Genomic DNA, 23,218 nt, shown 5'->3' with positions numbered 1-23,218 from the left:
TCATTTTGTTGAGGCCAAGGCTAGCTTTAGAAATGAGCAGTTTTACTTGTGGAAATTTCTCTATCCCTCAGGAAAACAAAGGAACTCTCCTTCAGATAATTCATTCCTTAACATACCAGTTTCTAAAATTCACTTCTTAGCTAAAAAAGACTTCATGCCCTGTTAAAATGCACACGTTTCCATTTGTACTGTGAATGACAGTACCTTTGCAAGGCAAGGCGAGCAAGGAGCGGGGCTTCTGAGATGTGCACATCTACAAATGCAGACTTAAAAGCATAACCTTTGTTTAGGGCTGCTCCTAAACAGTGGGTCTTTTGTGTTAGTTACAATGACAGTAGCAAAAACCATCATTGAAAAGATAGGTTCCGTGCCTTTACTTTTTATTAAATAATTTGTGTGGTACCTGGAATCAGACTGAGGGTTTTGTCAGACGAGTGAGTATTCTTACCCTAAGTTCAGTGCAGTCCACTTTTGAGCCTTTTAGAAGGGTCCTCAAAGACACAACTGAGATGTCTTCATTCTGTTAGCATCACGGATCCCCTCTTCAGCCTCAGAAACCCCGCCCACTCTTTGCAAGACATTCAGCTTTATGACCCGAATTCCTTGTCTTTGATCACAGTGATATAATTTGATATAACTTGTTACAGTCCCATGAAATGGTAAATACAAATACTTGTGTGCTCTATGAATGCCTGTTGAGTGTGTTCAGGTGACTTGTGTCTCTTTGTTTATTGCCTTTGTGTTTGGGTGTTCGTAGCATTGAGACACGGGGCCTTGCTACATAGCCCAGCTTGCTCTCAAGCCTCCAGCCTTCTGAGTGCCGGGATTACAGGGTTATAGGAATGTGCCAAATTCTCCCTTCTTCAGAAGAAATACTTTATGATCAGTTTTTTTTTTTTTTTAATAGGATCTTTCTGTGTAGCCCTGGTTGTACTGAAACTCACTCTGTAGACCAGGCTGACCTCAAACTCACAAAGACTCTCTTGCCTCTGCCTCCTGTGTGCTAGGGTCAGAGGCATCCGTCACTACCCTCAGCTCTTATCAGTTTTTGAAGTTATCTTTACTAAGGTCTCTGTATTAAAGCCTTTCTGTGTTGTTCCTTGTCCTATACAAGTGTTGAAAGTGACTCCAATTTCTTTTCAAAAGTATACAAGTAAATACGGTCTTCCTGGAGTGATTGAGTCACCAGGATTTAACTTCCACTTTGCAGTTATATTTCATACAGATAGATTTGACAGTTTGCCCCTAGGACATGAACTTTGCCGTTTTTCTCTCTTAAATAACACTAGATAATGTCCTCTGCTCAGTAATGGTAACTCTTAAAAGTATGATAAAGGGCCACTGGGGAAAAGTCCATTTTCTTAATCAGGAGATCACATTTTATGATAACATTCCAAATTTAATATTTCACATTTGTCATGCACTCACATCCTTACAGGTACCAGACATTTTCTATAGAAGTGGTCCCTGTTGTCAAGGAACATACACTATAAAAGATTTTGGCTTAAAACAGATATAGACTAGGAAGCCAGTTCTCAATATCTACCACTCCTTTGTAGCATCTTTGATTGGAAAGATTAGTATGCATTTGTAAGGCATGGTAAAGATGGAAGGGTAGAAAATGAGATTGCAGATTCATTTGAATCCTATTTCCCGAGGATATGGAGACAATGCCATTGAATGTGAAGGAAATCCTAGAGCACCTTATAGGAACGGCAAAGACTCAAAGGAAGACAAGAATCTCAGGAATGGTGGGCACTGGAAACAATAGTTAAAAATCTCATCTGCATGCAAAGTGTTTATATAACCAGACTGTTCAAACAAGGATGCCGTTAATTCAGAATTATTTCTCAAAGTAGCTTACTTACCCTTTATGTTGGCATATCGGGTTTCACAGTCCTCCTTTAAAAAGACTGTTCTTTCACTTCTCCATTGCAGATTTCCCTTTCTGCATTACAGTAGGCAGCAGACCCAGCTGCCTTCCTGATAGGAGATTTTCTCAACTAATTTTCAGGATGTATAATAGGGAGAGGGCAGAGGAGAGGCTCTCCTGAAGACATGGAACAATTAATTATATTGTAATGGTGCCGTAGAGGCACAAGTGGATGACTGGCCCAGAGAAAACATGATTTCTCTGGTGCCAGGATTACACTCAGAGGCATGTCTGCGTATCTCCACTTTGCAAGGCACGGTGCCAGTGAGAACAGCGGTTAGTACACCCATAGTGGGCTTTACTAGCTTCCTCACCGTGTTTGGTGGGTTCTTAACTTCAGGGTAAGGAATTAAATTTTTTACCCAGCTGGAAGTGATTGCCATTTACCTTTTTTTTTGGGGGGGGGAGGGGGTAGGTGGGGAGAAAGAGCACTGTAGCTGGGGATGTGAGTATTCAGAGACGCTGTTGTAAGGAAGGATTTACCAGCAAACGCTGCTTGCTGGAGTCAAGGAAAGTTAGCGTGTGCATCTGTGTGTGCACACCTGTAAAAGCCGGCTTCATGCCTCACACATGATGGCACGGTATGCTAAGCACTTCCTCTCACCTCTTTCCTTCCTGATGCTGGACACTGATGTAGTCCCTTTGTTTGTTACATGTACTGATTTGTCTCCTTTGGAAGCCTGTCACAGCGATCAGGGGTGGCCCCAGTGACTAAGCTAGCACACCTCACCTCATGTGATAAGTGACTAGAAGCTTGGTCTCCATTACTCGAGCACTACTGTTACCCAGTATGCTAGGCTCAGGGAGGTGTGCTAGAGTAGCAAACTACTTACCAGCAGTGTGTGCACTGCTCTGAGCTCAAGCCCTGGAACCAAGGGAGAAAAGTACTAGTTATGATTATGAACTAGAAGAATTACCATTATTATCAAATGATAAAATCAGTAAATATGCAGAAGCCTAATAAATCAGTAGATGAATTCCGAGTATACGTTTATCAATATCCCAAAGGGATTAGTATTCTGATGGTCTGTACTGGAATCAAAGTTGATCGAGTTTCTTAGATACCAGGAGGTTAACACTGACACGGGACTCCTAAAATCACCCTAGCATCATGCCTTGCCACGCTAGTTATTGGACAGTATGTGGAGTGGTAACAGAAAACAGAAACATTTTGAAAAACTTATAAAGCTTCTTGTAAGTGGATTTATGATCTTCATTGGTTAATGTTTGCATTTTTTAGGGGACAGTACCTATTCAAAAACAAGCCTCCTGATGAGAACGCTCCTCCCAACTCCTTTTATAGAGCACTTTATCCCAAAATTATACAAGATATTGAGGTAAGAATTGGTGTATTTCTGGATATTTTGAGTGGTAGGGAATAATTAGTATGTTTAACTTACAGGTATTATTACAGGAGACCCATTAAGGTTTTCAGTGTGGGTTGAAAATGAGTAAGGCTGGTAAAGTACAGTAGAGTCCCAGTCAATTCTGTACAGCCTCAGAGTCTTTGTTTACAGAGAGATGAGGGTGCAAGGGGGGATTACCACCTTTCTAAGGCACCAGGGGGACACTGAAGCCCTAAGCTGTTGAGCCAGCCTCCTTGAAAAGTTATCGTAAGCATTGGATGCCTACTCTTTAGTTTTTTAAATCCATTTGTATCCCATCGAGCAGTACTTCTCAGCCTTCCTAATGCTGAGACCCTTTAATACAGTTCCTCCTGATGTGCTGACCCCCAAACACCAGGATTATTTTATTGTTACTTCACAACTGTAATTTTGCTGCAGTTATGAGTTGTAATGTAAATATTCGTGTTTTCCAGTGGTCTTAGGCAACCCCTGTGAAATGGTAGTGCGGGTCACACCCCACAGGTTGAGAACCTCTCCCATAGTGTGACACTGAGCCATTGGTTTGGGTTCTTTCCTAGTGAACTGCTTCTTTGAATCCTCCTTTTCAGACAATAGAATCCAATTGGAGATGTGGACGACATAGTTTACAGAGAATCCACTGCCGAAGTGAGACAAGCAAAGGAGTGTACTGTTTACAATATGATGACCAGAAAATAGTAAGCGGCCTTCGAGACAACACAATCAAGGTGACGTCTCTTCCTTCAGTTGAAGAGCATAGTTTTGGGAATAAGGGTGACTGTGTGAAGCAGAAGTCCTAAGTGTTGTTTCTGGGGGGTGGGGGAATTTAGATTAGTTCCAGTACCAAAGCCAAAATCATTTCCTTAAAGGGCAAGTGTCTGCTTCTCCCCAGATAATCTTACAAATGAATAGTTCCAGGCTTGAAATCTCTTCTAGAAGTGCGCTGATGGAAGCTGTTGTTATTTTGGCCTTCATAATTATAGGCTACTCTTCCACCTTAATGAAGAGGATAAAGTTAGCATTAGCACTGAAGTCAGCTCATCCAGGTGCTGTCTACCTGGAGGGAAGAATGCAGTCTCGCCCTCCCAGGCTTGGTGTTTGGGGACCGTGCATGTGCAGAGCAACAAGTCTCCACAGCACCCCATTATGACAGTGACCCTTTGCCCTCCTAGATCTGGGATAAAAGCACATTGGAATGCAAGCGGATTCTCACAGGCCACACGGGCTCTGTCCTGTGTCTCCAGTATGATGAGAGAGTGGTCATAACTGGGTCATCGGATTCCACTGTCAGGTAGGAGACGGCGGGCTCTGAAACCCTCCACTTTTTGTCATGGTAATTTTCTTTTTTAATTTTTACTTTATGTGCATTGAGGTTTTGCCTGTGTCTGTGCATGTCTGTATGAGGGTGTCAGACCCTGGAATCAGCTGCTAGTTGGTCACTTGTTGCCCTACAACCAGACACTTGATTGTGCAACCATCGGGGGTAGATTTCTTCTGCCTTGGCGTGTTTAAGAAGCTATACACAGATTTTAATTGGGAGAAGCACCTGTCACAGGAACTTTCCCTCTCTTTATGGGAAGCCTTGCATCCCTTTATGAAACCACCTCACGGGAACGCGGGAAGGGAGTGAAGCCTTGCGTTCAGGTGGTTGTAACTGCAGTGCAGGCATGTGTGAGCTCTTTCAAGTGTGTACAGGTGAACAGGGCTCACTCCTCGACAGCCCCTCTCCTGCTGTCCCCACAGTGTTTAATTGCCAGCTTCACTCAGGGAGGGGTCCTCAATTTCCAGAGGCACTGGTGATTTGATGACACAGCCATTATGCTGCTGGAGTCCAGTGTAGCTTGAGTTCAGGGTACCAGCATCACTGCTGGCAACCTGCTAGGAATTTCACCTTAAGCTAAAGGATTTAGCAAATGTAATACATCAAAAGTAACTTTAAAAAAAAACTGGAATAAAAGGCAGTTAACTGCATTGTTAAATCCTCTAAAGTTATCCCCTGTAAATAGGAAAAGCTGCTCCTTTGACTCTAGGCATAGCGGACCCAGTCCATGCAGTTGTTGGCAATTAACTTTTATCCGTGCTGTGGCGTGCCTCACAGGCGCAGAGCATTGTAGATGCTCATATCATTTATAGGATAGGGGGAGAGGCAATGTGTTGTTTGTTTGTTTTGGTGGTGTTGGGGTTGAACCTGGGGCTTAGCATGCTAAGTAGCACTCTACCTTTTAGCAAAACTGCAGCACAGGAAATAGCTTTCCAAAGGGAGAGTTAAGCTGCAAAGGGGGAATAAAATGACATTTTCCAAACGAAAATCAGTATGCAAAAATAGAGTATTGAAGGTAATTTCTATCATGGCACGGTTCTCAAGCTATCCAAGGGTCCCCACTGCTGTGAAGCAGTACTAGAGCGGGAGAGGGGGCTCTTGACCTCTGGCCCTGAAAAGCACACAAATGGAGCCTTGCACTTAGAGTCTGTGTAATCCTGACCCTTGACCCAGGCCGGAAACTTAACACTCAGGGAAGTCAAGCTCTAGTCCCCATGACTAAGTCTGTGGCAGAACATCTTGGCCCATGGTTCCTGGGACCAGTCACTGGAACAGATCCAACTGTCATCCTTTTTTTTTTTTTTTTTTTTTTTTTAATTCTTTTTTTTTTATTGATTATTTCAGAATCTCACATCATGCACCCTGATCACACTCACCTCCCAGTCTTCCCATGACCTCCCCCAACAAAAACATTCCATTTTGTATTGTCCATATATTCAGTGGAGCATGGTCAAGTTCCTAGTGGCCAGCCCACCAAGGAGGATGAGTCTTTCTCTACCTGGGTCTGTGCCAGAAGCCGTCAGCTGAGGAGAGCCCCCCATGGTGGCTAGAGCAGGGCAGAGCTACTGCTCCCACGACCACACACATGACCATGGATGGCTTCAGGCTGCAGCACCAACCACATGCATCCACATGGGTGGGCTTCGGTGGTAACATGGGGGCACAGACCCACTCCTGGCTCTCCCTGTTGCTGTTCTTTACCTTGGTTTACATGTGTGTTCTTAAGTTCATGTCAATAATAGAATTATGTTATAACAACATGCTAGTAAATTACAGTAATCTGGAAATCTGTGCCACATTATCAGGTGATCGTGACTGTTTCCTCACCCCTGAGCACTATGGCTTGGCCAGATTTCCCATCTTAAGGTTCTACCCAGGAAGCACCCACTTCTGCCTTTCCTCTTTGTCCATGCTGCCTCCTTATGGTCCATCCATACTCTCCCTTGGGCCTGCAAAGGAAGAGCACAACAGTTGCCATGAAAGTGGAGGTGTGGTGCTGGAGAGATGGCTCAGCGGTTAAGAGTGCTGGCTGCTCTTCCAGAGGTGGCTCACAACCATCTATAATGAAATGTGGTACCTTCTTCTGGTATGCACACTGTGTACATAATACATTTCTTTTTTAAAGTAGGGGTGAGCCAAGCGTGGTGACGCACACCCTTTGTGTCTTCACTCAGGAGGCAGAGGCAGGTGGGTCTCTGTGAGTTTGAGGCCAGCCTGGTCTACAGAACAGCCAGAACTACACAGAGAAACCCTGTCTCAAAGAGAAAATCGGGGGTGGGCCTGTCATTGATGATAAGCTCCATAGTTGAAACAGTCACTTCACTGTAGCCTAAGTACCATCTAACTCTCTGGTACCCTTTTCAGAGTGTGGGATGTAAATGCAGGCGAGATGCTAAACACATTGATTCATCATTGTGAAGCAGTTCTGCACTTGCGTTTCAATAACGGCATGATGGTAACCTGCTCCAAGGATCGTTCCATTGCTGTATGGGATATGGCCTCCCCAACTGACATCACCCTAAGGAGGGTGCTGGTGGGACACCGAGCTGCAGTCAATGTTGTAGACTTTGATGACAAGTACATCGTTTCTGCATCTGGAGATAGAACCATAAAGGTGATGGGCCACTTTTCAGTGTGTTCACAAGGTGTAGTAAGGAGTTGGTAACATCTGTGTACATACATAAGCATTATTGTAGAATAATGTGACATTAATTCAGTTTTTATTTCTATAAACAAAAGGTGACAGGCTGGAGATGTAGCTTAGTGGTAGACAGCTTGCCTCGCATGCCCAAGACCCAGCATGGAAAGATAGTAACGGTGTCACTGATGATGATGGCAATTATTTCAAGTGTGAGAAGAGCAGATCAAGTTTAAGTTCAAAAAAAAAAAAAAAGCCACATACTAGAGCAGAGAAAATGGCCATGTTGATGAATTCCTTGCCACACAAGCATTAGGACCTGAGTTCAAATCCCTAGCAGCCATGTAAAAGCCGATGTAGCAGCACAAATTTGAGATCTCAGTGTGGGGCTAGGGAGGGTGGCAAACCCCTGATGCTTGGTGGCCAGCCACTCTAGCCAAATCAGGAAGCTTTGTGTTTAAAGACCCTGTCTTGGAGAATAAGGTGTAGGGCTGGAGAGGTAGCTTGGTGTGTTAAGACAGTGTGCTGCTTTTGCAAAGGACCCAGGTTTAGTTGTCAGCATGCAAATACTGGTTCAAAACCACCTGAAACCTCAGTTCCAGGGGACCTGACATCCTCTTCAGGCCTGTGTGGGTTACTGCACATACTCGGTACACACAAACTCAAGCAGATACATACACATAATAAGTGTGTCTCTTAAAAAAAAAAAGTCAGGTGGAAAGGAACTAAGGAGGACACTGAGTGCACACACAGCATCAAGAGGAGACCAGTTCCGTGGGAGTAAGTCGTGTGACAGCAACCAGCCTCACATGTCCCGTGTTACTATGAACTAAACTTGGCTCGTACTTTGCATTGCTGTTTTGTTGAGACATTGGCATCCTCTGATGACTCACTTCTGTTTCCTGCTCACCCAGTACTCCGTTTTACTGGTAGAAGGGTGCCGATCAACTACTTGGTTGTCATTTCTCTGTCTCAGGTATGGAACACGAGTACTTGTGAATTTGTAAGGACCCTAAATGGACACAAACGAGGCATTGCCTGTTTGCAGTACAGAGACAGGCTGGTGGTGAGTGGCTCATCTGACAACACCATCAGGTGAGCAGCAGGTGCCCTTCCCCAGAGCGGACACACATCACCCTTCCAGGCACCATTTGTGCACAGACCTCATGGTCTTTAACTGTCTTGTTTGGTTGTTTTTTGTGGTTTGTGGTGGTTGTTTGGATTTTCAAGACAGTTTCTCTGTGTAGCCCTGGCAGTCCTGGAACTGGCCTCTATATAACTCACAGAGGTCTGCTTGCCTCTGCTCCCTGAGTGCTGGGATTGAAGGCGTGGCCTGGCTTTGTTTGGTTTTGTTTTGATTTCGATTTTTTAATGTTTTCTCATATATCCCTCCACCCCTCCCACCTCCCCCACACATAGCTCTCCTCTCCCCTAGATCCAGTCAATGCAGTTCCTTTCCGTAGAGTCTTACAGGGCTAAAGCTTGCCCTGCCAGAGAGGCAGTACCGAAGAGTCCTGTGTGGATGCGCTTCCTTCCCCTAATACTTTCCCAAATAGACCTATTTCAGAGGACCTGCTTAAATAAGAAACTAAGCCAGCTAAGGGAAGTTAACCCTTCTTTTAAATTTCTTTCCTTCGGTTGAAAAAATGCTAATAAATAAAGGCCATTTCTCTATTTCACTGTTGTTGAAAACATAAAGAAGAATAAAAGATTTGATTCTTTGCTAGAAATCATGACTTTTTCTTCAGTACAGTAGTTGGCCAGAGAGCTAGTTATCTTCAAATTTGAAGGTTTCACAAGTCTGTACTTCTTTGTATTTTTACCCTTACAAAGATGAATGACAGAGAGGTGGTTAGAATTTGGAAATTTTATCTGTCGTCTTCTTTCCTTCAATGCCTGAGGGAAGGAAGAGCTAGACTGATGGATCAAACCTGCCATTCCTAGAAATGAATGGAATTGGGCTGAAAGCATTAAAACTATTGCAGCAAACTTCCCAAGTTTCGGCTTTGCCTTTCTGTCCTGGACAGTGGTGAAGAGTGTCCTCCAGCAGAGACGGAGGTCCTTGAGTGAGATCCCTGGGATGATGTATCTCGTTCTGTGAGGTGACTTCAGTACTCTCTTGAACTGGTCATTTCCTTCCTAGGAAACTGTACGTTGAATCCCTGCCGGGAGAACCTGGTTTCAGAGTTGTATGAAAACTCACAGCATTTGAACTTAAATCACACAGTTTCTGCCCAAATGACAGATAAGAGATAAGTTATATTGAAAGTAACATACTTTTATATGAGTGAAATTTTAAAACATATTTTTACTTTATGTGTACAACTGTGATCTGTGTGTTCATGTTTGTGCCACATGTGTGCCTAAGGTCCGAGTTGGTGAGAAGAGTGTGTTGGATCCTCTGGAGCAGGAGTTAAGGATGGCTACAAAACACCATATAGGCACTGGGAATCAGAGCTCTTAACCCCTCAGCCATTTTTCCAGCCCCCTTTGTGAATTTTTTTTTTTTTTTTTTTTTGCTTTATCTTATTTTTGGTTTTTCAAGATAGGGTTTCTCTGTTGCTTTGGAGCCTGTCCTGGAACCAGCTCTGTAGCCTAGGCTGGCCTCGAACTCACAGAGATCCACCTGTTCCTGTGTGTGTCCGTGTCCTCCCCCCAAACGGGTGCTGGAATTAAAGGCGTGCGCCACCACCACCCAGCCCCTTTGTGAATTTTTAAAGGATGTGTGAAATACATTGTAATATTCAAGGCTTGGAAGTGAATCCACAAAATTTCAGCTGGCTCCATTTTGTCTTCCAGACTGTGGGACATAGAATGCGGTGCGTGTTTACGAGTGTTAGAAGGCCATGAGGAATTGGTGCGCTGTATTCGATTTGATAACAAAAGGATAGTGAGTGGGGCCTATGATGGGTGAGTTCACTGACAATATTACAAAACAAATAAATGTAAGAGCTCAGGTTGCAGCCCAGAAGCAGAGTGTGTGCTTAACGTGTGCAAGGTCCAGGGCTCAGTCCCAGCACCTCCCTTCCCCAGTGTCCGCATCTTCATTCTTCCCAGTTTGTGTTGGTAAATGTGGTCCGCCCTTGGCTCTAAACCCTTAAATGCACTATTGCTTAATTGGTAGGCACCTCTCTTTTGCTTACTGTTTCCTAAAATATTTTTCCTAGTCATTTAATTGTATTTTGTGTTATTTTGGCTATTAGGTTATAGATCTGTCTGGTTTACCAGACAGATCCACGGGAGCAGACCAAGCATGTAAAGCGGGTGTTGTAAGCGGGAGTGTGAGAGCCAGGCCCCTGGGCCCAGACGCTCACTGCCCCTTCTCTTGTCCTGACTTTTTGCTCTTCTTCCTTGTGTTCCCTTCAGTTTGCTTTCAACTAAGACTTTTGTCCCCTCTTTGATCTCTAGAAAAATTAAAGTGTGGGACCTTATGGCTGCTTTGGACCCCCGTGCTCCTGCAGGGACTCTTTGTCTACGGACGCTTGTGGTAAGACCCTTATTGTTAAAGGCGCTGAAGAAATGTTAATGGGCTGTAGACTATAGAACTGGATTTTATAGTTAGACTCTCACAAAACCTACTAAGTGGAAAAGCAACCAATACATGACAAATAAAATATGTTTATATAGTGCCTTTCATCCAAAAGTACTTTAGAGGCCGTATGTGGAGAGGACTTGGCAGCTGCTCAACAGCTGCACAGTCCTCTCCCACATGTAGTGCAGGAAGTGGATAAGAATTCCGTGTCTACCAGAAGGCAGCAGGAGGTACTGAGGGAGGGGGAACACGATTACTCAGATTGGAACCTGTCCAGAATCCAAGGCCCTGAACACCTGGGCTTGCTGGTCAGCTCCCCGGCTCTGCACCTCACGAGCAGCGCCTCCAGTGCCTCAGACCCTGCCGTTGTTACCCCGTCCACCCCGTGCTTCAACACCGCAACACTTGGGCAGAGAAGTGAGTCAGAAGGAGAAATACCACCCTCAAATGCCTTTGGTGGCAGGCCCCCACATGGCCCTGCTTGGATTGAAATTTTAGTCCTACTGCCCCACTTCCCTAGTGCGGGGATCAAAGGCCATGTCTCCCACAGGCTTAGTCACCTTATAAGCCGCAGGCTCACAGTGACAAATGTTGCTTTAGTTAGATGTGTGTGGACCCAGAGTAATCAGCGTCTTTTGAGCAGCTCAGGGAAAAGATGAAACGTTAAAAGCCCAGTGTTCTAAGTTCAAGTCAACACTCAGGAAGCCTCCGCTCTGGAGAAAAGGAACGCTTTGTCTGCCTCGGGTTTAAAGCACTTTCTTAGACTGGATATGGTGGTGCACTCTGTGTAGCTCAGCATTCAGGGGCTGAGGCAGGAGAATTGCTGAGTCTCCCTGAGAGGCCTGGGCTACAGATTGAGGCCCTAAGCTTGGCTGCATTCTTTCAGTAGCACATGTGCTTTGCCTGCTTTCTTCACCCATCTTTTCAAATGTGCGCTCTTTGCGCTGAGCATTTTGCCATGCGTCTGTAACCCCCCCACCACCTTAAAAATGAGGCAAGAAGAGCGATGGTGGCGCACACCTTTAATTCTAGCTATGGGCAGGAAGGGGAGGGTGATCTGAGTTCAAGGTCAGCCTGGTGGACACACTAAGTTCCAAGCCAGCTAGGACTACAAAGGGATACCCTGTCTCAAACATAAAAAATAAATAATAATTTTTAGAGCGTTTTGACATGTATATTCCAGTAAAACCATACATCATGGACCTCCTTGTCCCTGTTCTGATTTACAGAGCCTTGGCATTTCCTAGGGTTTTCTAAGAATGAATCGTACAGTATGTACTTTTTTATGCCCATCTTAGTTTTCTTTTTTTTTTTTTTTTTAATGATTTATTTATGTGTATTTTACTTGCGTTGGTGTTTTGCCTGCATGTATGTCTGTGTGAGGACATCAGATCCCCTGGAACTGTAGCTATAGACAGTTGTAAGTTGCCATATGGGTGCTGGGAATTGAACCCTAGTCCTCTGGAAGAGCAATCAATGCTCTTAACCTCTGAGCCATCTCTCCAGCCCCCTTTATTTTTTTCTTTTGAAACTTGATCTCCTGTGTCCTGAACTGGCCACAAACTCAATGGTATATCCAGTGGTGCCTCTCTTTGTGGTGCACTGGAATTACAGGTATATACCACCACCCTGGTTTTCAGTGCTGGGCATTACCCCCAGTTTCCTGTATGACAGACAGCTTTCACCCAAGCTGCATCCTCAGCCCCAGCAGTCTCTACACCAAGTAGAGGTCTTTTGGGGACTCAGCCACATGAATTTTATCCCCCATTCACCAGTTATGAGCCTGAGAGTTCTACATATTTAGCTGTTACAAATGAAGTTTTAGACACTTTACCTGGTTAGGTTTTGTTTTGTTTTGTTTTGCACAGTTATGGGGAAAGATGAGGGTAAGCACTGAAAGAGCAGTATGGTCAATTCTGACTCAGTGTTCAGGAGGGCTCAATCATACAAAGTGTGTATGTACTCGGTATTCCCAGGAATGGCCCATGTTCCCAAGTGGTTACACCATGTCAGGTTATCGAATGTTTGCTGTAATCCACAGCACACTGTCGGAATTCCATTAGCAGTCACCTGTGTCGTACTCACTGTTCTATTGCTCTGAAGAGACACCATGCCCCAGCAGTTCTTTATGAAAAAGCATTTAACTGGGGGGCTGGCTTACAGTTTCAGAGGCTTAGTCCATTATCATCATGGTAGCCGGCATGGTAGGGCTTGATGCTGGGGATGTAGTTGAGAGCTGCATACCTGTCTGTAGGCAGATAGTGCAAGACTTCTGTCTTGCCTGGTTTTGAAACTTCTGAGGCCACACCTCCTAATCCTGTCAACGGTTCAACTCCCTGGGGACTAAACATTTCAACCTATGAGCCTCTGGGAGCCGTTCTTATTCAAACCACCACAGACCTGTGTTTGTTTCTGAGTAAATTACTTTTACTTATGCATTTGGCTTTTCCATTGCCCTTCATTCCTTTGTACAAACTTGTTTTTACCTGAAATATTTTCCTCTTCTTGAAGAAGTTAACACCGGTGTGGGGGGACACTGGATACTGGTGACAATTACTTTCAAGCGTTGTTTACCTGGAAAAGCTGAGTTTGGCATCACTTTTGCAGGGTATCTTTGCTGGCTGAAGAATCCAGAGTTGACCGTTCCTTTCAATACTTTAGTGCTGGCCTCCGTTACTCCCCCAGTGTGCTTTTTCTGCTAAGATGTTTCACGGCACTGACCTCCTTGTTTTCCTGTGGCTGCTTTAAGATTTTGTTCTTGTCAGTGATTTTCAACCATTTAGTTATATCTCGGTATGGACTTTTTGTGTTTTCTCTACTTGAGATTAAGAGAAATTATTATTCAGTCAAAAACAAGCCTGGACTAGCTATATGTTATCTCTATGAACCTACTTTAGGGTTAGAGATATAACTCAGTGTATAGAATGATGATCTCATGTGCACAAACCTGGATTCAATCCATAGCAGCACATAATCTAGGCACAAATACCATCACTCAAAAGGTGGAGGCAAGATGATGAGACCTTCACAGTCATTATTGTCATTTATACTTGGAATTCAAAGCCAGCCTTGGCTGCATAAGACCTAGTCTAAAAACACAGTCTGGAGAGACGGCTCAGCAGTTAAGGCCCTTCTTGCTCTTCCAGAGGACCTGAGTTCAGTTCCTAACATCACATCAGGTGCCTCAAAACTTGCTGTAACTCCAGTTCCAGGAGATTTGATGCTGCTTCTGGCTTCCACAGGTACTGCAACTCATGCCCCATACGCAGACACACATACATAATTGAATGAATACATGAATGAGTGAGCATATCATAAATATAAAGACAATTATAAATAAAAAATTAAAGCTGGCAAGGTGATGTGTACCTTTAATCCTAGCAGTTGGGAGGCTATGGCAGAAGGATCATGAGTTTGGAGGCTAGCCTGGGCTACATAGCAAGACCCTGTCTCAAAAATCCAAGGCTAGGATTGGAAGAGTGTATTAGCATGCACAGAGTCCTGAACTGTGTCAGTGCCATCACTACCCAAAAAAAAAGAGGGAGCCATGTGTTATGGGCTGAAATCTATCTCCCAGGAATTCCTGTGTTGAAGTTTCTCTCTCCAGTATCTCAGACTATGATTGTATTTGAAGACTGAGTCTTTTAAAAGGGTGATTAAGATCAGTGGAACTCACTGAGAACAGGCATTAGTACTGTGTGAATGGTTTCCTTAAAGGACAACAAGATGAGCCAGGCCATGTGGCAAATGCCTTTAATCCCAGCACTCAGGAGGCAGAGGCAGGCGGATCTCAGTGAGTTCAAGGCCAGCCTGGTCTACAGAGTGAGTGCCAGGACAGCCTGTCTCAAAAAACTTGAAAAGACAACAGGATGAGGACACACAAGTGGAAACGCTTGTGAAGGTGGAGAAGACACTATAACACTGGTTGGGAAGAGGCCTGAGAATCAAACCAATTCTGCCCATAGCTCTAGACAGTGGGAGACACACCTCCATGTAAGCCACCCAGGATGTGGCACTTCATTCTGAAAACTCACAAACTATATCCCAGTACTAGTTTAGAGTAGCGGCATTAATCTCATACAGAGCTAACTACATAACAAGTAATACTATCATGGTAGAAAGGTGTGTTATGTCATGATAAAGGGGCAGATGCACCAAGAAGATAGACCAGCCCTTAATGCACCTGTACCTACTGCCTAGCATCAGGACATACAGGTAAGAACCTGATAGACTACAAGGAGAATCACTGACATACGTAGCGGGCAGCAATTTCAGGGAGAGTTAAACTCCTCAGCACTGCCCGTCCTCAGCTGGAAGTGGTCATCTGCTACACACAGAGTGCTTCTCCAACAGAAGAAGAAACTCATCTTCCTGAGCTCCCATGGAACATAGATTGTATTGGGCCATAAGCATACCTTAACAATTCTAGACATGGGCCAGCAAAATGGTTCAGCAGGTAAAGGTGCTCACTGCCAAGCCTGACGATGTGAGTTTGATCCCTGAGACCCACACAGTGGATGGACCAGACTGGCTTCCACACATGCTGTGATACACACAAATAAACAAATGTAATGAAAAGTTAAGTATCTCCTTATATATACCACGGTGAAATTAAAGTACAGAAATAAGTAATAGGAAGGTAACAGAAGTCCCAAAATACATAGAGATAAGCCACCTAGCTCTTCTAAATGAGACATAGGGCAGAAAATACCTGCTTCCCTCAAAAGCATGCAGGCTGGAGGACCTGGGCTTAATTCCTAGCACCCAAATAACAGCTGGTCTTCAGAGTGAGTTCCAGAACAGCCAAGGCTATACAAAGAAATCCTGTCTCAAAAAAAAAAAAAAAGAAAAGAAAAATAAATTTTTTTTTGACTTGGTTTTTGTTTTTCCTTTTTCAGTACTGGAAGTGGAGGCCGGTGTCTCGTGAACACACACAAGTGTTCTACCACTCTTGTTTCTTAAGACAGTGGTAACTTTGAATTTAATGTGTCAGTGGGGAGAGGCATGCATGCCCTGGCACCTGTATGGAAGTCAGGGGACTCATTCATGTGGAACCTAGAAACTTACTGTGTAACTGAGCTTGACCTTAACTCCTAATCCACCTGCCTCCATCATCTAAGTGCTAGGGTCACAGGGATAAATCAAGCTAGGTAAATGCTCTTAGTAGCCTTGAAAGAATTCTTAAATTAAAAAAAAAAAAAACAAAAACAAAAAACCTCTACAAAATATGAGCAGATTGATTCCAATCTGCATAATAAAAGTTACACTGGGACTAAGTAGGTTCCAAGTACAGTATAGAAGGCTGAACACTTAAAAATCGATGTATTCTTATGGTGCTAGGGCTCAAACCTAGGGCCTTTCACATACTAGGCAAGTACTTTACCACTGGAGCTGTATCCCCTGTCCTATGTCCATATTATCTGTCTCAATAATAGGTTAGTAAAAGCATTTGGCAAGGGGCTGGGGTAACACAGTGACTAAAGAGCACGTTGTACTCTTCTGGAGGACCCAGGTTCAATTCCCAGAACCCACATGACAGCTCACGACCATTTATAACTATGGTTCCAGGGGTCCAACATTCTCTTCTGATCTCTCAGGTACCAGGCACACACGTGGTACAGATAAAACACCTATTCACATAAAACAAATTTTGAAGGAAAAAAAAAAACATTTCTCAAAATCCAATGCCCACTCATTAAAAAGTTCTGAACAGGCTAGGAAAAGAAGGTAACTTGCTCAACTTCATAAAGACAAACATAAATGTAAACAATTAACTATCACTGAAGATTAAGCTAAGGTTTAAAAGCCTGGTAAAATCACGTGATGGGGGAAAGCAGCTGGGACTCATGGCTGGTAGCAGTGTCTGGCCCAGCTTTAACAGCTCTTCTTCCAAATGTCTGTGGAGGCCAGGCATGTTCCTCTTCCATAGCCCCCCCCCCAGATCTGCTTCTGTAAAGTGGGTGCATATTCTCATCAAAAGCATGCAGGCTGGAGAGATGGCTCAGCAGTTAAGGGTACTGGCTGCTCTTGCAGAAGACCCAAGTTCAATTCCCAGCACCCACATGGCAACTCACAACTGTCTGCAATTTCAGTTCCAGGAGATCTGACACCCTCTTCTGGTCTCTGGGAGCCCTAGGCAAACACTTGGTACACAGACATACATGCAGGCGAAACACATAAAATAAAAATTTTTTTATAATGCCTGTAGTGACTTTCTTTGTTGTTGTTTTGTTTGAGACAAGATCTCAAAATATAGTTCAGACTGGCCTCAAACTGGTGGTCCTCTGTCACTGTCTTCCTAGTGCTGTAATCACAAATGTCTGCCATCACCACTCAGGAGCTTTAGCTTTTTGTTTTGTTTACTCTTTGGTGTTTTTGACATAGGGTCTCTCTCCAGCCCTGGCTGGCCTGGAACTTGCTTTGTAGACCAGACTGACCTCAAACTCACAGAGATCTGCCTGCCTCTACCTTGCAAATGAAAGCAACTTTGTTTTAATAATATCAAAAAACCATAGGCAGCCCATATGTCCACCAACAGTAGACTAAACCATCTATAGTATATTTATAAAGTGAAGTATTAGCCATGGAATTTTTTTCCATGTAGTGACAGAAAAATAGTTACAATGTTGAGTAAAAGCCAGGTGGCACACACCTTTAATCCCAGCATTCGGGAGGTAGAGCCAGATAGATCTCTGTGAATTTGAGGCCAGCCTGGTCTACAGAGTGAGTTCCAAGACAGCCAGGTCAGTTACACAGAGAAACCCTGTCTTAAAAACAAACAAACAAACAAAAAATGTTGAGTAAAATAAGCTGGCACAAAAAAATATATACTGTGTGTATATGTTTATAAGAAATTCAAGAGTAGGTAAAAGTCAGCAATAGCCCTGGAGTGCAGGTAAGACTGACTAGTAACAGTGTTGAAAGTACTTCCCAGGGAGTTAGGAATAGCCCTTGGCTGATATAGGCAGTGCTTACTGCCCTGATGAGCTAGACTAGGCTCCTGACTGACCTCATGAAAGCCAGCCATTAGAATTTTACAAGTCGTGGATCATAGTTTCAAATTGATCATAGTAGGACATTGTGCATCGTGAAAATCTGTAAATGGTTTTTCAAATTGGAGAAGTTTACTTTTTTAAAGATGTTTTATGCCCATGCGTGAATATTTGTATAGTACAATGCCCTTAGAGACCAGAGGGTGTCAAATCCCTCTGGAACTATAGTTATAGATGGTTGTGAGCCTCCAGGTGGGTGCTGGGAATGAACCTGGTTCTCTTAACTGCTGAGCCGTCTCTCCAGCTTCAAGAAGTTTGGTTGGCGCACATTGTGCCAGCATGTCATTTCTTACCGCTGGTCACCCCTTGACTCTGACGGTCAAAGGAACTTGCAGGGAGATAAGACCTGGGAGGCACCAAGACCACTCTCCTCTAGCCTAACCCCAGTTGGTGGTGACAAACCAGCATCTTCTTTGCCATTTACTTGTTTACTGTGTTCCTGCGATCAGTTACTGCCCAGTATTTGAGTTTCCCATCCTGAAGTTAGTGACACTGCTTCCTGTCTGTTTGAAACCAAGCCTGGTCACTGTGGCCTTTCTATAGGCTCCTGCAGACATTGATGCTTTTGATTTTGAGTTCAAAGTCTTGCTTTTTGTTTCCACTTCTTTAGGAGCATTCTGGAAGAGTTTTCCGACTGCAGTTTGATGAATTCCAGATTGTCAGTAGTTCACATGATGACACAATCCTCGTCTGGGACTTTCTAAATGACCCAGCTGCCCATGCTGAACCACCCCGCTCCCCTTCTCGGACATACACCTACATCTCCAGATAAATAACCCAACACTGACCTCATACTTGCCCAGGTATGAAAAGAGCTGTATGTGTGGCTCTGCGGTGGGAGATGGAATGTTGGCTGTGAGGTACTGCTAGCTCTGGGAGTATCTCCTCCTCAGCCCCTTTGACTCAGCAAGCTGTATATATACAGCAGGAGGGCAGAATGGAACAGCAGGAGGTGAGGCGGGCTGCCCCAGGCTGCTGGGTTCCAGAGTTCTTGTTGTGTAGTAGTACAGTTTTTATGAAAGTAAAATGGCGTTTGAAACACCTGGAAAACTAGAGGCCCAAAGCCTGTTGTTGTGTAGTTCTTAGACCAGGCTAGAAGGGAGACCCTGTCAGTCCAGCATCTCCTCTGACATGTGCCTGGAAATGTCTCTAGCTGAAGTGTGCCCCTGACAGTTCTCAGCTCTGGCTTCCTGGTCTCACTGGGGACAGAAGGTGGCCTTTTGTCTCCACTTCTCTACTCCATGCACAGACTAGCTGGCTGGTTGGTTTGGTCGTCCCCGGCAGTGATAGGAAGTTCTAGCACCTCTCTACTGCAGGCAAAACCTAAAATACCCAGGCATTGTTTATGAGCGTTTGCAGTTGGCATCCAGCGCCATCCCTGGTTCAGACATGTTGGGTTACTGAGTTCTAAGAGTGTCACCAGCTTCGGGAGCATTGTCTCTGTGTGCCTTTCTGTTTCTCACACTGCCTTGGCTGTTAGAGCAGACATGCCTGTCACTGCACTCCTGTGCCTCTGTTGGTCTTCTGAGGGTGAGTGCGCGTCTCCGGGGCTCCCTTCAGTGTGTCCGCTGCTGGAGAGGACGGTTGGTTCATCCTCCTTCAGCTGGCACACTGGCCGTGTGCTTGCCCTGGACCTTTAAATTCAGACTTCTGTCATATCCTGATGAGTGAAATGAAGAGTATCACACCTGCCTCACAGGTCTCCATGGAGACAGTGTTGGCAAAGTTCTTAGTCCACACACATCATAAGCTCTTTGCAAAGGTAACCATGGTCAGTGATCCTCTGATCACCAGGTACTTTGTCTGCTCTTTTCACAATCTTTGCTTTTTTTCCAATGCAATAGTATTTTGCTGTTGTGATGGCGGCTCCAGGGTGTTGAGTACCTGGCCTGACTCATGCTAACCACATGTTTAACCATGGAAATATTCCCCAACCCTCACTGCTGTTATTCTCCCTCACCTTGTTTACATCTCTTTTCTCCTCTCCCTGAGAATGTGGTGCAGTCATTTTTGACTCCTCTAGGCTCTCTTCCTGGGCTGTCTTATCTTTCCCATGACTTCTGCTCTCACTTCAACATAGATAGCTAGCAATTTTTTTTTATCTCCAGTATCACCCTCTGCCGTAATCTCCAGGCCGCATTTCCAGCCACCACCTACACCTCTGTCCTCGAAGGGACCAGGAACACTTTCAGGGTCTCCATACACAGTTCCTTAAGCCAGCTTCCCGCCAGTACACCCTTCTTACAGAGACAGCACTGTGCCTCAGGGCAGCCAGGCGGGGCCCCCAAAGTCATCCCTGCCCTCTGCTATCCCAGGGAACAGGAAAAGCATGACATTGTCCCAGCCACCCTTCTCCCTTAACCTTAGGACCCTGTACCCTGGGCACACCACTAAACCCTGTTCTCTGTGTAAGTCCCAAGCCTTTCTCTTTGACAGCCTCACACACATTCTGTCTTAGAGCAAGTGAAAAGTACAAGGGAAGGAGCTAATGACTGCTGGCTGTGTTTCCACACAGGACTCGTTAATGTTGCAGTATTTAACATATCTGCCAAGACCAGGATGAACAACAATCACACTCCTACCCGGATTCCCCGGATGGATCAGCGAGGAGCAGGGCTTTGAGACTCCTGTTGGGACAGTCGGTCAGCAGCTGACCTGGACGGTCTGCTCGGCACACCCGGCTGCTTCAGTGCTGCTATCAGAAGATGTCTTTATCTTGTGTGAATGATTGGAACTTTTAAGCCTCCCTTCCTGTTCCCTCCCCTCTCCCCTCTGCACCTGTTTCTCTCCCATTGGGTTCCAGACAAAGATGACTTATAAATATATTTAGTGTTTTGCCAGAATCTCTCTTGCTTTGCCATTAAGCAGAAGAACTAGCTTCCCCATCTGGCCTACTTCTAGGGCACAGGGTCTGCAACTTCCAGGCAGAGAATGCCTGGCCTCTCCCTGTTAACTGCAGGAGTGTCCAGCGCCTGGCCAGAGCAGTCCAGGCCACTGCGTGGGAGGAGACAGCTGCCTGCACGTCCTTAGAAGACAGAGAGGGACACACACTGGAAGATCTGCACCTGCTGCCTCCTCCCCCGTCTGGGTCTCTGTCCCTGTTCCCTCCTCTCCCACTCCATCTTTAACCTGAGAAAGAAGGTGTGTGCAATGTCCTCATCTAGCATGAGGCGGATCACCTAGAAAATGTGACACTTGGAAGAGTTTGAGTGTATCGTAATTTCCAGCCCAGGCTTTTGCTGCAAGTGACCCTGGGGGCAGCAGTGGATGTGTGAACATGACGCTCACCACATTTGCAGCTTTCTCTGTCCTCCTTCCCTGTGTCCAGGGGGAGGAGCAGGGATGTCCTGGGCGCCATCAGTGGTTGTGTTTGCTCTGGACTCAGCAGTCTCCTTGGCTCCATGTAGAGTGGAAAGGAGCTGCTGATTGCATTTCCTCTCATTAACAATTAGATGTGTAATAAAAAGCATTGTGCGTCATCTTAAATCACTGGCAAGGCTGGGCCTGCAGAAAGGCTTGGAATGGCCACCGCCAGGCACCACTGCACTCTTTACCGTGGCTCACATCTGTTTCCTCGACTGAGCCCGAAAGCACCCAGGCACCCATAACTGCCCAGACTCTGAGCACAGTCGCTTAGGAGACGGCCTGGAGAAAGGTCAGTCAGTCTGTCTCAACCCCGCACTGCAGACCCTTCCTTCTGTGTCTCCCAAAACCAGTGTTTGCAGAAAGGCAAGGCTGCCAGAGGGGGCCAGGGGGAAGCTTGGCACACAGGGTTACTTACTAGTAAGCGGGAACTGCCTTCTCTTCCTTTCCTTCCCCCCCCCCCCCCCCCCCCGCCTTACTTTGCTGTCCACTTTCCCCAGCCAGGAAACTCTGGCAGTCAGTGAAAACATAAGCAGCTGGACTTCCTCAAGGGCAGGGCTAACCTGGCCTCACGGACAGCAGCACTGGAACGCTGCCAGCAGGCTCCAGATGCAGAGGCTTATGGGCAAGCCTAGGAACACTTGAACAGAGAACCACCTCACTTCCCCCTGGCGTGTCGGGCCTGCCGAGGGGTGGTTTAGGTGTACCCTTGGACCTGAGGCCATAGAACAGCCTCACTTTGTCCTTGGAAACCAAGCAGTTAGGCTCTCATTGCTGTTCCTAACTTTACATTTGAGTTTAAGAAAACCAACTGAACCAGCTGCTGTAAAAATAGAAATGGGGGCCAGTCACAAGCGACCTACAGCCGGGCCACCTTCACTTCAGCAGGACAGGGAGAAGAAGGCATCTTCATTCTCTGGTCTGCAAGTCGTCCCTTGCCCAACATGTCCCCTGAATGACTGCCATTACATGCCGGTCAGGTCACGTGTGTGCCATTTGCCTTTTCCTGTGTAGCTGCAATCTCAAGTTCTAAGAAATATCTCTGCATATACCTTTCTCCTTTCCCGACCTCCACATGCTGCAGAGTCATCCGGTTAGCCACTCTGAGCTCCTTGTCTGTTCCCTTGACTGTTAATAGTGAAGGACTTTGCTGAGAAATGAGTCAGTAAAGAAACCTGAGCTGCTTCAAGAAATGGTCTAGTGGCCTCGCCTTGACTATCCCTTCAGTTACAGTAGGCTCAGGAGAAGGAACATCTGCCTGTGTCTGGAGGCCCTGGGCTGGACGCCGGGGTTGGGGGAGGTGGGGGTGCACTACAGACGAGTCGGTGCCAGGACTGTGTTCTCCTTACCACGTTTAGCCGAAGGTGTAGCGCTCTGAAGCCGGTTAGGAAGTGTGGCCACCATTGTCATTGGTCAGGGTGGGCCCTGTGCATTGAAGCCGTTAGCTCCGTTAGGCTTTTTCTCCAGGTTGTCCTCTCTACTGCTGCTGGAAATGGGAATGGAGTTAAGTGGTCTGAGAAGCTTGAATCACATCTCTCAGCACTGGGGGTCATTTACCAGTTCATTGTAGAAGAAACAATCAGGTAAGTAGAAGTTCATTTCCAGAGAAGGTAAACCCCACTTACCATCTCTGCATGATTTCAGTGGGAATTGATTATCACAATCCCCAACTGGGCGAGAATAAATGTAAAGTTTGACCTTTTTAAAAAGAGAAACAAAGAACATCTTGATGCATTTAAAGGAATAATAGGCAAGAAGCTGCAAGCGTCCTGTGGCTCTGAGTGTTCCCATGGTCAGTCTCTCTCTCTCGCTCTCTCTCACTAAAATCTACTTTTCCATTGTGTGGCTCAAAAGGCCTCTCCTTCAGAGAGCTGAAGTCCTCCTTAAGCAGAGGAGTATGTACACAGGGTACTCTGCTGAAGAATGTGACCCTCTGTGTCACACTGGTGATGTCTGGACAAGGCCAACATGCCTTGCTGTGAGTGTGTGCGTGCATGCGTGCGTGCGTGTGTGTG

At 45.5% G+C, this 23,218-nt stretch overlaps 1 protein-coding gene across 10 annotated transcripts in view; it reads left to right on the top strand.

Annotated features, from left to right (window-relative positions):
• The window catches only part of Btrc (beta-transducin repeat containing E3 ubiquitin protein ligase), a 164,006-nt gene extending 142,677 nt beyond the window's left edge, over positions 1–21,329 (top strand). For all 10 annotated transcript variants that reach the window (XM_051199619.1, XM_051199616.1, XM_051199620.1 and 7 more), the window contains 9 exons: positions 3,174–3,270; positions 3,888–4,025; positions 4,470–4,588; positions 6,983–7,232; positions 8,233–8,351; positions 10,056–10,166; positions 10,665–10,743; positions 18,451–18,643; positions 20,356–21,329. In XM_051199619.1, coding sequence (XP_051055576.1) covers positions 3,174–3,270; positions 3,888–4,025; positions 4,470–4,588; positions 6,983–7,232; positions 8,233–8,351; positions 10,056–10,166; positions 10,665–10,743; positions 18,451–18,612 — 1,075 coding nt within the window. In that variant the 3' untranslated portion in view covers positions 18,613–18,643; positions 20,356–21,329. The remainder of the gene's footprint in view (positions 1–3,173; positions 3,271–3,887; positions 4,026–4,469; positions 4,589–6,982; positions 7,233–8,232; positions 8,352–10,055; positions 10,167–10,664; positions 10,744–18,450; positions 18,644–20,355) is intronic.
• The last annotated feature ends 1,889 nt before the right edge of the window (positions 21,330–23,218 follow it).

Source organism: Phodopus roborovskii, unplaced genomic scaffold, assembly GCF_943737965.1.
Source record: "Phodopus roborovskii unplaced genomic scaffold, PHOROB, whole genome shotgun sequence".
NCBI classification, from domain to species: Eukaryota; Metazoa; Chordata; class Mammalia; order Rodentia; family Cricetidae; genus Phodopus; species Phodopus roborovskii.
The sequence above is the reverse complement of the archived record's forward strand: the minus strand, read 5'-3'. Positions and strand labels throughout refer to the sequence as shown.